The sequence below is a fragment of the Acipenser ruthenus genome, chromosome 2, assembly GCF_902713425.1.
Source record: "Acipenser ruthenus chromosome 2, fAciRut3.2 maternal haplotype, whole genome shotgun sequence".
NCBI lineage: Eukaryota > Metazoa > Chordata > Actinopteri > Acipenseriformes > Acipenseridae > Acipenser > Acipenser ruthenus.
In genome coordinates this window covers 66,476,236-66,490,034 of record NC_081190.1, presented here as the reverse complement: position 1 = coordinate 66,490,034, position 13,799 = coordinate 66,476,236, and the positions used below count along the sequence as shown (strand labels likewise).

The 13,799-nt window shown below is 38.6% G+C and overlaps 1 protein-coding gene across 5 annotated transcripts in view; it reads left to right on the top strand.

Annotated features, from left to right (window-relative positions):
* inpp4b (inositol polyphosphate-4-phosphatase type II B) overlaps window positions 1-13,799 on the top strand; it is a 211,291-nt gene that overhangs the window by 160,274 nt on the left and 37,218 nt on the right. For all 5 annotated transcript variants that reach the window (XM_058999293.1, XM_058999292.1, XM_034015249.3 and 2 more), the window contains 5 exons: window positions 6,388-6,511; window positions 7,211-7,337; window positions 10,384-10,524; window positions 11,616-11,713; window positions 12,167-12,279. In XM_058999293.1, coding sequence (XP_058855276.1) covers window positions 6,388-6,511; window positions 7,211-7,337; window positions 10,384-10,524; window positions 11,616-11,713; window positions 12,167-12,279 — 603 coding nt within the window. The remainder of the gene's footprint in view (window positions 1-6,387; window positions 6,512-7,210; window positions 7,338-10,383; window positions 10,525-11,615; window positions 11,714-12,166; window positions 12,280-13,799) is intronic.

Below are 13,799 nucleotides of genomic sequence, written 5' to 3'. Positions count from 1 at the left end.
GAGTTTGAAGGCGCAAAGGAGAAAGATACAAGCCATAGTATATCATCCCAACAACGAAGCATCTGGATGCCCATATGTGGGACAGGATCCCCACACGTTATGAACAAGGACTGGCACCTGAAAACACTCCAAGACCACCTCCTCCCTACAGCTTGTTACTTTTTATCATCTTCTATACACGTAATTTTGTGCACATTGTTTGTCACGTCCCGCAGGGATCAAGCAACTTGAGTCGGCTAACTGGTGCTCTCCTTACAGGTTGCTTTGCTCCGGTCGGAGTTAAAATAAGTTTTTTTTTTTTTTATTATTATAATTGTATTATTATTTGAATTGTTATATTGTTATTACTGTTTTCTGTGTCAGTCTTTTTTCATTTTTTTTTTTTACAGAAACACGTATACAGCTTGCAGTCTCTGCCACAGTATCTCACTGCTGTTCTGGTGACTGCTTGCAGCACCGTTACGAAGGCTGTTAGGGCTCTAACAGCAGGCTTCCCTCAGTCTTCCCTCATGTTCGGACTGTTTGGGTTTGCCAGAAGCTATATAGATGGGCATCCCTATATACTGCTTCTTACGGTAACTCAAACCGTGTGAGCCTGTAGGCTCCGGCTGTTTCCCGTTCGATGGGGGTGTTGTACAGCGTGCATGACACGGAGAAGTTGGGTTTGGGCCAATTTCCTCCCGTAGATGCTGCAATTGACTCTCTGGTGTAGGTGCCTAAACGAGGACTTCTGGCCAAAGACGCTACCTGCCCTAACAAGCAGTGTAGGGTCTCGGAGATCATTTTGAAGAGGGCTTACTCAACTGCTGCATTCGCCGCAAGGCTGGGTAACTACAACAGTATACTGGTAGCCTACCAGACCTGATTGTTGAAGTCTATTTCTGAGAGTCATAGACCTTCACCACAGCAGCTGGAGGTGCTGCGGTTGGTTAATAAAAACCTGTTCCGTATCCCATAGCTGAATGGGCAGGCTGTGGGCAGTAATCTTGCTGTTCCGATAGCTGCAAGAAGACAGCTTTGGCATTTCCAGGTACTAGTGCATGATGGGGATAAAGCACTGCTGTTAGACGCCCCTAATACACCTGGGCACGAGTCCACGGTGGATGAGATGCTGCAGTGCTCACACCGCGCTTACAGTAGTGATGTGCCAGAGATTTCTCCATAACAGGAGCCAGGGACCCACTGGCGATAGATGCCTTAGCATACCAGTAGCCAAGGCAGCTGTTATATGCCTTCCTATCGCTCGCCATGCTCCTGCTGTGACCTACTCAGTCAGGTGGGGGGGACATTGTGACATCCCAATCCATTGAGCATACAACTCTGGTTCTGGCCCCTGGACGGCTGCATTTGAACTATCTGGGGCTTGCTTATAGGGTCATTGGCACCCTGCAAAATGCCTGAGCAGCGTCCACACGGGTATAAATGGGGCATCTTTCAGACATGGTGCCTGCCTCAGGGTTTTTATCCCATGACCTGTACCATGGCAGTTATACTGCAATTTTTGCAGGACCTGTTTGATGAGGGGAGATCCTCCTCTACATTAAAGGTCTATCTGGCAGCCATGTCAAAATTGTCTCATCCTCCCCAGGAGCTAATTTCCTGGTGGACAATTTTTAAAAGCTTGGCGGTTTCGGACGCCTATGAAGGATATTGTTCCTTGCTGGAGGCTTAACGTGGTGCTTGAAGCACTCATGAAGCCTCCATTTGAGCCCTTGCATTCAGCGGAGCTGAAATTTTTATGGATCAAAGTGGCTTTCTTGCTTGAAATCACATCCACCAAGCATTTTCGATTGCAAAAGCATGCTTAATTTTTGCAGAAGTCAGGACAAAGGCTAGGCTTCATACCAATCCTGCATCAACAAGTCTGTGGAATTGGAGGTTTTCCATCCACCTCCTTTCCAGTCTGACAGGGAGTGACAGCTCCATATGCTCTGCCCTGGAGGCAGTCTGAAGTCCCATGGTAAAGCCCTGTCTGAACAGAAGCTATCTAAATGGATAACAGACTCAGTCAAGACTGCCTATGAGCGAGCCAACTGGCCCCCTCCAGAAAAGCTCACTGCCCATTCCACCAGGGGCATGGCAACTTTGTGGGCTTTGTTCCAGGGTGCATCTGTCAGGGACATTTGAAATGCAGCAGTGTGGGCTACTCCCCATACCTTTACAAGGACCCTTACAACATAGACATAGAGTTTCTCCCACAGTTTTGTAGCCCTAGCTACTTGTTACTGGGGTTCTGTATGGTATCGCTGAAGGTAGCCTTTGGCTTAGCCTTGTAGCATTCCAGTCATTCTGCAATATTGCCTTGCAACGGCTTTGGTACACTTACCCACACGATAATGGTTACATTTCTATTTCAGGGAATCAGGGTTATGATAATAACTTAACGTTAAGTGACTAGCTCAGGGTCACACACAGTGAGTCAGTGGCTGAGCTGGGATTGAACCAGGAACCTCCTGGTAACAAGCCCCTTTGAACCACCAGAATACCTGTCAAATTGAATGCAATTAAACTTAGAACAACAATAACACCACCAAAACAACACAGAAAATAAATAAACACCCAACAAGTTGAAGGTATGTCTAATTACTTGACTTTCCACCAGAGAAAATAGATTCTTTCAGCTTTAGTGATTTTGACACTGGAAAATGCTATCTAAGCCCCTGGTCTGTAAACAGATACAGCAGATCACTGACACACATAGTAAACTATCCCCCCTCAGGTGAATAGTCCTCAGTGAGACGGTGGAGGAGAATTGCAAAGCTATTATTATCGATTTGGGCCATGTTTTACCGCTCTTTACTGACATGTAACTGCAGAATACTGAGTTAGTATGTATACTTACCAAACAATTACAGGTGACAGTGACAGGAATGGTTAAAAATACAAAACAGATCCATGATCTGTTATAAACTGCTTCACTTGGTGATCACTAAAATTAATATGAAAGTTAACCCTCTCTGTTGAATATTCCTCTCCTTTAGGGAAAGTATCAATCGCAACTTCAGCACCATCCGTTTCTAGTGCTCTTTCATACTGTTACTTGCTCATCACTCTTTCTATACACTTCATTTGTTTCACAGCTTGTATTTGCCGTTGGATTGGGCTCGGACGGTTTGGTGTCCCTCGCTTCTTTTTGTGTTTCGTTGCCGTCACACCCACATTAAATGTTAGGATGTTTCTGATTTTTTAATTCTTCTTTGCACTATTCAGAATATTTTATTATTGTTGTTATTTGTTAGCATTAAACAAATATAGAATATTTAGGTTGCTATTTGATGTGTTATTTTATTCTGTTGTGTTGCGTACTGTGCAATTCTAATTAACATTATGTTATATAAAATTATTTATATTATATTGCAATGCTGTCTCTGAGGATCAGCCTTGATTTGGCCTCCCCGGCGCATCAGCATGCACAACTTTTGAATGAATTTTGTTTATTTATTTAAATGTTATATATTTATTGCTGTTAATTAGTTCATTCTTTTCTGTTGAGTCCCGCTGGCATAATCGTGTTCAGTCTATTTATCCATTTACTTTCTTTTATTCTTCTGTATGTCACATTATCTAATTTTAGCTTTTCTAATACTACAAACTTTACATCATTTATGTCATGTCCTTGACTGGTAAAGTGCTGTACTATTGGTTCATTAATTTTTTTATTTCTAATTAATGAAAGGTGGTTCTGAATTATTTTATAGTTGTTCCAGTCTCTCCAACATATTTTATTTAATCACATTTTTCACAGGCTATTCCATAAACAACATTGCTATTTTTACAGGATGTATTAGTTTTAGTGGATATGTGTTGTTCTTATGTTTAATTATATTTTTAATTTTGTCATATAACCTATTCTGTCAATTATTCTTTTATGTTTACTGTGAACTAAAATATCACCTATATTAGCTTCTCTTTTGAATGCTACAGCTGGGGTCTTAAGAAATCCTTTTTTCAATTTTATCTTAGAAATATTAGGCAAAGGTTTAGAGTAAGTCATTAATAATGGGACTCTTTTGACCTTTTTATCTCTATTTTTATAATCTAGTAGATCATCTCTTTTTAGTTTATACACTTTTCTTAACTCCGTCTCTATAATTCTTTCTTTGTATCCTCTTTTTTAAGATTTGTTTTTAATACATTTCTTTGTTTTACATAGTCACTTGCTTTTGAGCATATTCTTTGTATTCTTATTCCTAGACCCTTTGGGATTGCCCTTTTAGTGTGTATTGGATGTGCACAGGACATGTGTAAATAATGGTGCATGTCAGTAGGTTTACAGAAGAGGTCAGTCTCAATTGAACCTTCTTCAGGTTTTACTATGGTATCTAAAAATTCTATTTATTTTCTTGTCCATCGAAGGTCCACCTTAATATTACTGTGAATTGAATTTGCCATTTTATAAAACTGGAAAAGAGATTCTTCTCCATGTGTCCAAACTCCAAAAATATCATCTACAAAACAAATGTATTCTAAAGGTTCTCTTTCCGATTTTCTTAGTAATTGTTCGTCCCATTTCCCCATGTATGTACTGGTAAAATGCATTCCTAATTTAGATCCTATTGCTGTACCATCGTTTTGTTTGTAATTCTTATGTTTTTGAAAAATCCACAACAACTGCTGCTTCTTCAAAATCTCATCTCACAAAAACAGATTTCATATTTTGAGAGTAACGGAACATACCTGTATTATATTACTCTCCGCGGCCAGTAGGCTAGAGTCTCTGGATTGTGTTTTTCAACTCAAGTTGAGAGATGGAAATTGATTAAATGGATACATAAAAATGATAACATTGACAGGACATTAGGAAACTAGGTTAATAAGAAATTAAGAAACTACATAGTTTGACAAGGTTTTTAGTGATTCATTTTTATTATAAGCGTATATTAAGTTTGCATCACGTTTAATATGAGTGGCCACCGACATTCAAAAAAATAGCACATTAAAATAAGATCTGCATACAATTTAACACTTAATACAAATTCTAGTATGAAGTATAAAGTGTATTTTTTTTTTTTTTAAGATTCGTACCATATATTTTTTATAGCAACAATAACGTTCATTATGTTCAATATTGTACCCAATATAAACTCTTGTGGTCGGAAGTTTACTATAATGGAAATAGTTAACGTCTGTTTTATTATCGAGATAATGCATATGCAGTAATAAGTATTCCACATTATTATTATTATTATCATTTAAGGGAAAGTCGGTTTCTTTTGATTGGTCATCGCAAACCAAATCACGCCAGCGTCCAGCCTTTGCTCTGTTCAAAATCACAACATGGGAGATATGGAAGAAATAATAATAATAATACCCTTATCTGTTATATATGCAGGGTGATTAGAAAGTGCGTTGATGAGGTAAACTTACTTTCTAATCACCCTGTACTTTAGTTTAAAAGGTTTTGTTAAAACTAGCAAGAAATACCTTTCATAGGTTCTTGCTAATTTTATACTGTTAAAATTTTCTTATTCCTTCTTTCAAAACAGGGTCCTTAAAATGTATAAAGTCTAAAAATAAAAAAGCTTATAATATCGATGTAATATCCCCATAAACCAGTCGTTTAGTAAAAACAGTTAGATCTTTGTTAAAGGGTTCTAGTGGCTGATTTTAAGTTTCAGCAGTTTGGTTTCTGTAAGAAGCAACATGTTTCATAAAGAAAAGCATTGTACAAAATGTAATCTCATTACTTTCTGTGCTCATGCCTCCTTCGCAGGTGGATTGAACCTGTGTTCATTTTGTCCATTACCCTTCTCACTTATCCTTTTTTTATTACCTTTTCCACTGACATTAAATTTTTCCCACTAACTTTTCTAATTCTTGTACATATTATGTACTACCTGGTCAACCCCCTTTTCACTGTTTGCAGTGCATCTTTTTTGTTGTTTTAATCTCTGATGCTTCACTTGTGTACTTTGAGGTTTTAATCAATACAGTGGCACACCATATTAATGATACCCTGACAAATTTGCTCAACATCACCTTACTTTGCATATTACCTAATGAGGAGATTGCTGGATCATAAAGTAACTGCCCTGGGATACCTTATAGAAAAACAATCCCACTCTTTCTCTTTTATAATTTTATGCAAACATGTGTACTTGCCAAATTATTTGGACTGATTTGATGCATTTGCCTTTCACATTTGGAAACATGTGTCCAGTTTAAGTCACAAAAAAAGATAAGTTGAATTGGTCCAATTTGGAGACAAGGAGGGTTTAAGCCAGGGTGAAGTCAGCTGTAACACTTCAATTAGTGTTTCTTCAGAGGTTTCCAGAAGAGCTGCTTCTGGCTCAGTTAGAAAGACGATTAGTTACCAGAAAAGACAATATTGTTGGCATGATGAAATCCTCCTCTAATAACATTTTTCTTTTTTTATTGAATATTTAGCTTGCAGCTGTGGCCTGCGGGTTTGTGATGAGATTGTACGCGGGTCTTGATGATAAAGGCTTCCTGCAGCAGCTTCACACGGTTGGACTTATAGCACAGTTTGAAAGCCTTCTAAGTACATATAGTGAGTACTGAAACTTTGGTATTTCCTGTTCTTAGAGGCATTAACACTGATCAGACTTCAGCCTGCATTTTTTTGTTTGTGCATAATCATTATAATCACAATGAAGTACCATTAACACATTCAGGTATTACAGAACATCGTGCACCCATACTGTCCACTGCCTTCTTTGTACTTCATATTGTTTGAACATTTGTTTTAATATTTGTAATTGTAGGCACAGGACCAGTAATCAACTTTGTGGTTGCACCAAAAGTAATTTCACTGCCCACCATATTTTTTCCCATTTGAATGCGCTACTGTTGCATGATTTTGCTAAATAAAAACCCCATCAAACATTACAGCTTTCTCTATTTAAACTATCGTGTTGGCTACAATTTTACTGAGATATTATGAGTGGTGGGTAGTAAAATAAATTCAGGACATATGAATGCAACTATCAGAATAATGGCAGGTGTGTTAAAAACGATGTAAAACCCTATTATGACACCTCCTACAGGTGTAAGTATAGCTTTAAGACTTTTTTTTGTGCAGTGTGGAAAGACAGATGAAACAAACAAATGCATTATGCTTATTATCTGTGTCTTGTGAGGACAGAAACAAACTGTGACAGATAACGAAGACTGGAAGGGATTGAGAACCCTTAAAATGAATTATTCAGTGCTATGGTTATCACAAGGGCCTTTCTTTTTGTGTGCGCAGGTGAAGAGGTTGGGATGCTGGAGGATATGGAGGTTGGCATTTCAGATTTGCGGAGAGTGACATTTAGAATTGCTGAAGCCAAATCTGATGAACCCAGTGATCTGCAGCCCACTGTCACTGGAAGGCGGTAAGAGCTATGGTTACCCTTCCTAGAGCCACAGGATCAGTGTCGAAGTGAGCATCATTGTAATGATGCTAGATTCCCTCGGGCGGCATTATTCCTTTTTATTTTATTGTCTCCCTGAAAAGCCCCGCTCTTTTCAATTAAAGCGGCACCATTGTCCTGTTTTTTTTTTATAGCCAAGTTTCAAAAGAATTTCCCTTTTGAACTTGATTTAATTCCCCAGTGCAATAATCAATGTCATAAACCACTCGGTGTCTCATTAAGCTTCTACATTGCTCAAAATGTAAGGAAAGTTAGGAACATTGATTCATCATTTTCTTACACTGCAAGACAACAGCGGAAGATTTACTACATCAAAGAGAGGCTTGTTTATTGTAGTCTGATTAAATGGCTGTGAATAACCAATTAGGTTGGGTGGGGATATTGATTTAAAATCAATCTAAACAATCAGCAATTTTCTCATTAAAAAACATTTCTGTATTCGTTAACTTTAAAAAAGTTGAAAACTCACTAAAAGGAACATGTATGGGTCAGAATGTTCAAATATTATAGCTGAATTAAAAGTGAAACATGCTGTATAGTATGTAGGGTGACAAGGGTTTTATTTGCCTCCCTACCCCTTTTTAAAATTCACAGATTCATTTGTAGATGTAAACTGTTCAGGTTAGAAATAACTGTGTTGTACTGTTAATAACACCCAGAATGTATGTCTTTGCAGTTAAAAACAAAAAGTACTATACAGTACAATAGTAGTTTTGACATGTTTGCTATGTGCCACGCTCTTGTATCTCCTCTTGGTTGTGGCCAGCCCCGCCCTTAGGCCCTAGGACACCCCATTTATATTCTCTCCTGCAACGGTACTGATGCCCTGGATGAAATTAATGGCCCGGGGTAACAGAAAACAAACATTGTTGCAGGAGAGTGTTTTGATCTGGATACACTGTGGTGATAGTGGCAAACCCCCCATAAAAGTACAGACGTTTTTCCAGGATGATTATGACCTATAATGTGTGAATAACAATTTCAAAGCAATCAGGTTTCGTTACAATATGTATCGCTGCATGTGACAGGGTAGCCGAGGGTGACGTACCCAGACCACTACTCCACAACTCCACTCAGACCAGATCCGGAAGCTGATAGACAACACACAGCCAGGTACCTGTGGGTGAAAAAAAAACGTGAACACTGACACAAAATAAACAAGCACCATGCTCCCGGTTCGCTCTTGGTCTTTCTTCTTCCAAACACACCCACCCTGAACATGGAAAGCTACAGGCTTTTATACATGTGACCATCTCCGGATTAACAATCAATGAATCAGTCTGGAGATGGTCACATTCTGCACAAGTTTTGGTGCATGGGGTTTCAACCCCATTGATGCTGTCAAACAATAACACCACCCAGCTTTTTCGGCGTCACATTTATTAATAAGTAACGCATAACAATAACAAAAACAAAATATGCACAGGGAGTACCCCATTCTAAAATAAACAAACAATACATTTTAAATCATGAACAATAAAACGCAACTAATTTTTGCCCTGCCCCTTCTCATATGTTCAGGGCTTTTCCTCTGCCCTGCCACACTGCAATAAAGACAAAACGAGGTACAACAAAGTTAATGTGGTGCATCACTTGTAAACACTGTAGGTTATTCCTTAACGCTTTAACAAATCATACACGGACACTCATTCAGTCAGGTGTTTCTTGTTGGTTAGATGAGCCAGAGCATTTCCAGTAACAGTGGGTACCCTCATGCCTGGGCCAGCCTGATTCACGATCATGTCCTTGTGTGTTAATCTCGTGTACATGATCAGGAATGTTGAAGTAAACTTAGATTTTTGTTAGGTACTTGTCCCAGTCAGGGGTGTTATTTCAGAAAAATTCTGGCTGATAGAGGCAGTGCTGTCAACGTTGAACATTCTCTGTCCCAAATAGCATCATGAATGAGAAAAAACAGGCCATAATTGGGCCAGTTTACAACGAGATAGCGTGCTGAGCTTTGTCAACATCGTTCTTATTCTTAAAATAAATTATACAAAATGTGCAATTGTGGCAGGCTGGCTTGAGCGGTGACGTCAGACCCAGAAGAACACATCGTGCTGAGGGTGAAATGAATGCGAATCACACAGCAGACTGGGGTATGAAAAGTGCTGACGGGTGTATTTATTAAACAAAATAAAAGATTTAAAACACAAAACAAACAGCATGTGGGCCAAAAACAAACAAACTAACACACAGATAATAATTCAAACAAGTACTGTGCTGGTAGTGAACCAGCACGGGTAGCAATTGTTTCTTTTAATTATTATTTTACCTCCTCTTACTCCCATTCTCTATTCCTGCAGCCAAACTGCAGGTCGTTTATATTATGGCTGAGGTGCTAACTAGCTATTAATTATCTTATTACCCCTCGGCCATAGTTTGAAAAACACATTTTATTCATTTGTGAGGAAAAGTTTGACCATCTTGTATGTCATTATATTATGGGTCTGGGGGGGGGGGGGGGTGTCAAAAAGTGGAAGACATAATATAATTGAGATCATTGGGCGGGGGGGGGGGGGGGGGGGGGGGGGGTAGAGGGGGGCGGGGGGGTGGTCAGGCAAACCAAAGTCTGCCCCCCCTGCCCTATAGCAAATGACACCCCTGGTCCCAGTACTTGCTGTAGAGTTGTAAATGCAATTAAACTTGTTTATAACAGCCACTCAAAGAAACATTCAAAAAATAAAAAATAAATAAACTGAACCTGTAAAACATATTTTCTTCCAGCTAGCCACACGGTGTATATTAATTCATGATATAAAGGTATACAAATAAAATGATGTTGGTTTAATGCAACTGTTTTAAATGTCAAACGGAAAAGGTGCATGCGATTAGACAGAACCTAAACAGTCGTGTAAGACCTATGCTGTTCAGGTATCCCTCCAACAGGATGATGCAGTTGTGAAATGCAGGTTTAGCATCTGGTGGCTTTGTAATGTATTTATGATGTGAACTATGGACTTCAAAATGAGGACAGAAGTTCAATGGCTGTTTTTTATCCTCACAGGGACTATTATACTGTTGAAGTGCCATTACCACGAGAGGTGTTTGAGGGACTACCAAATGAGATCAAAGAAGGCAAGCCATTACATGTGTATCCAATACTCTTTAATATTGGCATAAATGAGCAGCAGACATTGGCAGAGAGGTACAGTATCCATTTTCATTACATTTAGAATTGATTTATTGTATTAATATAGGATAATTCCATGTCAAACCCCAAACCCACAAATCTCAAAATATCAGGTCTCTTGGTCAGTTGTTCAAAAGTGATCTCAGGAACTTCTGCAAAGAGCTTACACAAAGTTCCTTAGACATCTCATAATGTATAGGATCCTACAAGCAACATGTATTGATGTAAAATATATTATCCAAGCTTGTTACATGTTTTAAAATGTGTTTGGCTTTATTTGACTTGTTTGTTTGTTTGCTTTTGTTTGTTTTAAATGTTCGTTGTATAATAATCAGGTTGGCAACCAGCTCATTGACATGGAAAAATAACAACCTCTGATTCACACTGTATATATCAATATGCACTACGTTCTAAATTCCATCGCACAATTCCATGACAAACTGCTATTTTATTTATTAGTTATAAAACCACTGCCACAACATGACATTCCACCCAATTTCTTAAATCATATTTTGGGATGAAACTCCAGAGAACTGGTACAGCACCAACTTTTCTATATGTAAGCAATAAGACTTAACACAGGGGGCATTACCAGGCATTATAGACCGTTAGAGTGAAGGCACCAACCCTGGTAATGCCCAATGTGGAGGGTCTTATTGCTTTTATATTTCAATGTTACAGCACAATTAATTATCATTTTTATTTAATTTGTTTTTCATTTTGTTACATATCCTTCCACATGTGCAGTCTAAAATTCTACAAAATATAGTCCTCCATCGTAACAACATAGCCTATGAGCTTCTCTATAAAATGAGTATAGAAAACACATTTTTGCCATGACTGCATGTTACCAATGTTTTCGAGCCACCTGGTTGTCAACATCCTGAGGTGTACAGATATTGGGCCATTGCTTTCATACTATTGTGGATGTAGATTATGGTGGCCAACTTGTCAATCTGTTATTTATTTTTATGGTGAGTAAAAATATGTTGCTGTTGTGTTTTATATTAAAAAACAAACGGTGTGGTTGACGGAATTTCAGGGGGGCTGGGGGTCTCCTCGCTACTGTTTTATTAATATACATTGTTCTTGATTTCATTATTTAGGTTTGGAGACATCTCTTTACAAGAAAGAATCAACCAGGAAAACTTGAAGATTTTAAATGAATATTACAGAATATTAAGTGAAAAGGTGCCACTGGAATGTAAGTTTCTTAGATTTGTATGTTATGACAATATGTTATCCTTTGATCCTCACATCCCCTTCATACTGTATGGAGCTTCAAACTATACAGACAAACACCTCTGATAAGCTGCTGTCTCTCAGTGGTTTGTCTTGATTCTCTGGATCATATTAGCTAGTAAGGCTGTAATATTGTATTTTGATGAGGTCTCTTAATATTTCCATAATTATATTAAGTTGTTGATGTCTGTATGACTAACTCAGGATTCTTCTGTTCCGGAGGATTCTCATTTTAAGTGAATAAACCAGTTAATGGAATTGAGGCTTTAAATAGCTGAGACACAACATTCTCCTGAATACAAGAGCCAGAATACTGAATGAAATGTGACACTTTTAACTGTTCATTCATCACTGTGCATCACCTCTGCATTTAGTAAAGGTGGATTTTAAGAACATCCCACTTTGTTTTTTGTAGGTTTACCTAGATTTCAAGCACAAACAGACTTGAAAGAATTACTTGAAATCCTCCATCAGAACATTCAGATAAAGAAGAGAAAGAATGTGGAAATATTGTGGCTTGCAGGAATAGTAAGTGCTCCTCTTCTCTTTTGCATTTATTCAATCTGCACATCATACTACATAAGACAGGTTTGCAAATACGGTGACCAGATGTCCTGATAAAATCAGGATTGTCCCGATATTAGGGGCTTTGTCCCACGTCCCGATCGAGGCACTGTCGGGACGCCATTTGTCCTGATTTTTAGAGTAAATGTTGAAAACCCAGGCGTAAAATGTGGCATTTAGATTTTCTTAGGAAATTCCGTATATGTGGCTGCTGTACTGTCTCACAGTGCAACAGCATACTCTAGTAGTTTAGGGTGTGTGGTTTGAGTGAGTTGTTTGCATCTATGCGGCTATCCAATCACATTAACCTGCAGTCATATGATATGGGATGCGTCATGTGTTTTTGGTGTGTGTGTCTGTGTATCCGGGGCTCGGCCGGGTGTATACCTATGCTTCTGTTTTACTGGCAAAGTGTCACGATGGTTGGTGTTGTTGACGAACCTGTCACTAAAAAACAAAAAAGAATGAACAGGAGTAGGAAGAAAATGACACCTGGATTTAATCATAAGATACATCACAAGATCACAAGATCTAGAAAATAGTTATAATTGAGCGCAGTAGTAGAATACAGCAAAGTGTGGAGCAGTTAAGTGCAGGTACAAGGTGATACAAGTACTGGTACAATTAGGTGCCTTTACTGCCATATAATCTAGTATAGTCGAGGGTTGTGAGGTTTACAGATGCTGTCTGAACAGGTGTGTCTTGAGGAGGTGCTGGAAGGTGGTCAGGAACAGAGCAACATGTGCAAAACAGAATAACCTTGTCTCAAAGCCCAATAAAACTTTGGATACCCAAGTTGTTTCTACAGAGCTTACCCAAGTGTATCACACAGTAGTGCACCAACACTCCTGTTGGTCTTGTGACTGTGAATTGAAGCTTGCTCGAGGAATCAAAGCAGTACTGAGCTGGTGAACTGCGAAACGCAAGTACAAATGAATTTCAACATGAGCTGCAAGGAGTTCTACAGTTATGTCATCGTCAGAAAGGATGTTCTGCACATGGTCAAGTCATCCAAGAAGTACAAGCCCGCGGGTGCTGACAATTAGAGGGAATACGATCTACAGTACATGGCATGTGTATGCTCATTTTTTTTTTTTATTTTATATACGCACTTATATTGTAGTTTAATTCACCTGCTTAATATTTACAGATGAGATGACCTACAGTCAGCAGTCCAGATAAGCTACGTACCTGCCGTATTTTTGCATTCAAAAATACGCACTCAATTTAAATTGAATGCGTAAAAATATGCATAGCAATTTTGCTGTACAGCTTGTCTGCCTCCCCTAAAAAGTCCATCAACAACTACATCTCCCAGAATACAATGTCTTCAGTTACTAGGAAATGGTACACAAGAAAAAACAACCAACAAACATTATCCAATATCTGGCTAGCCCTGTTGTCTTTGCAGCCAATCACAGTAAGAATAAGAACATTTTGAAGCTACACCCCAGTCCAGCTACAAATCCAACTGAAACCATTGT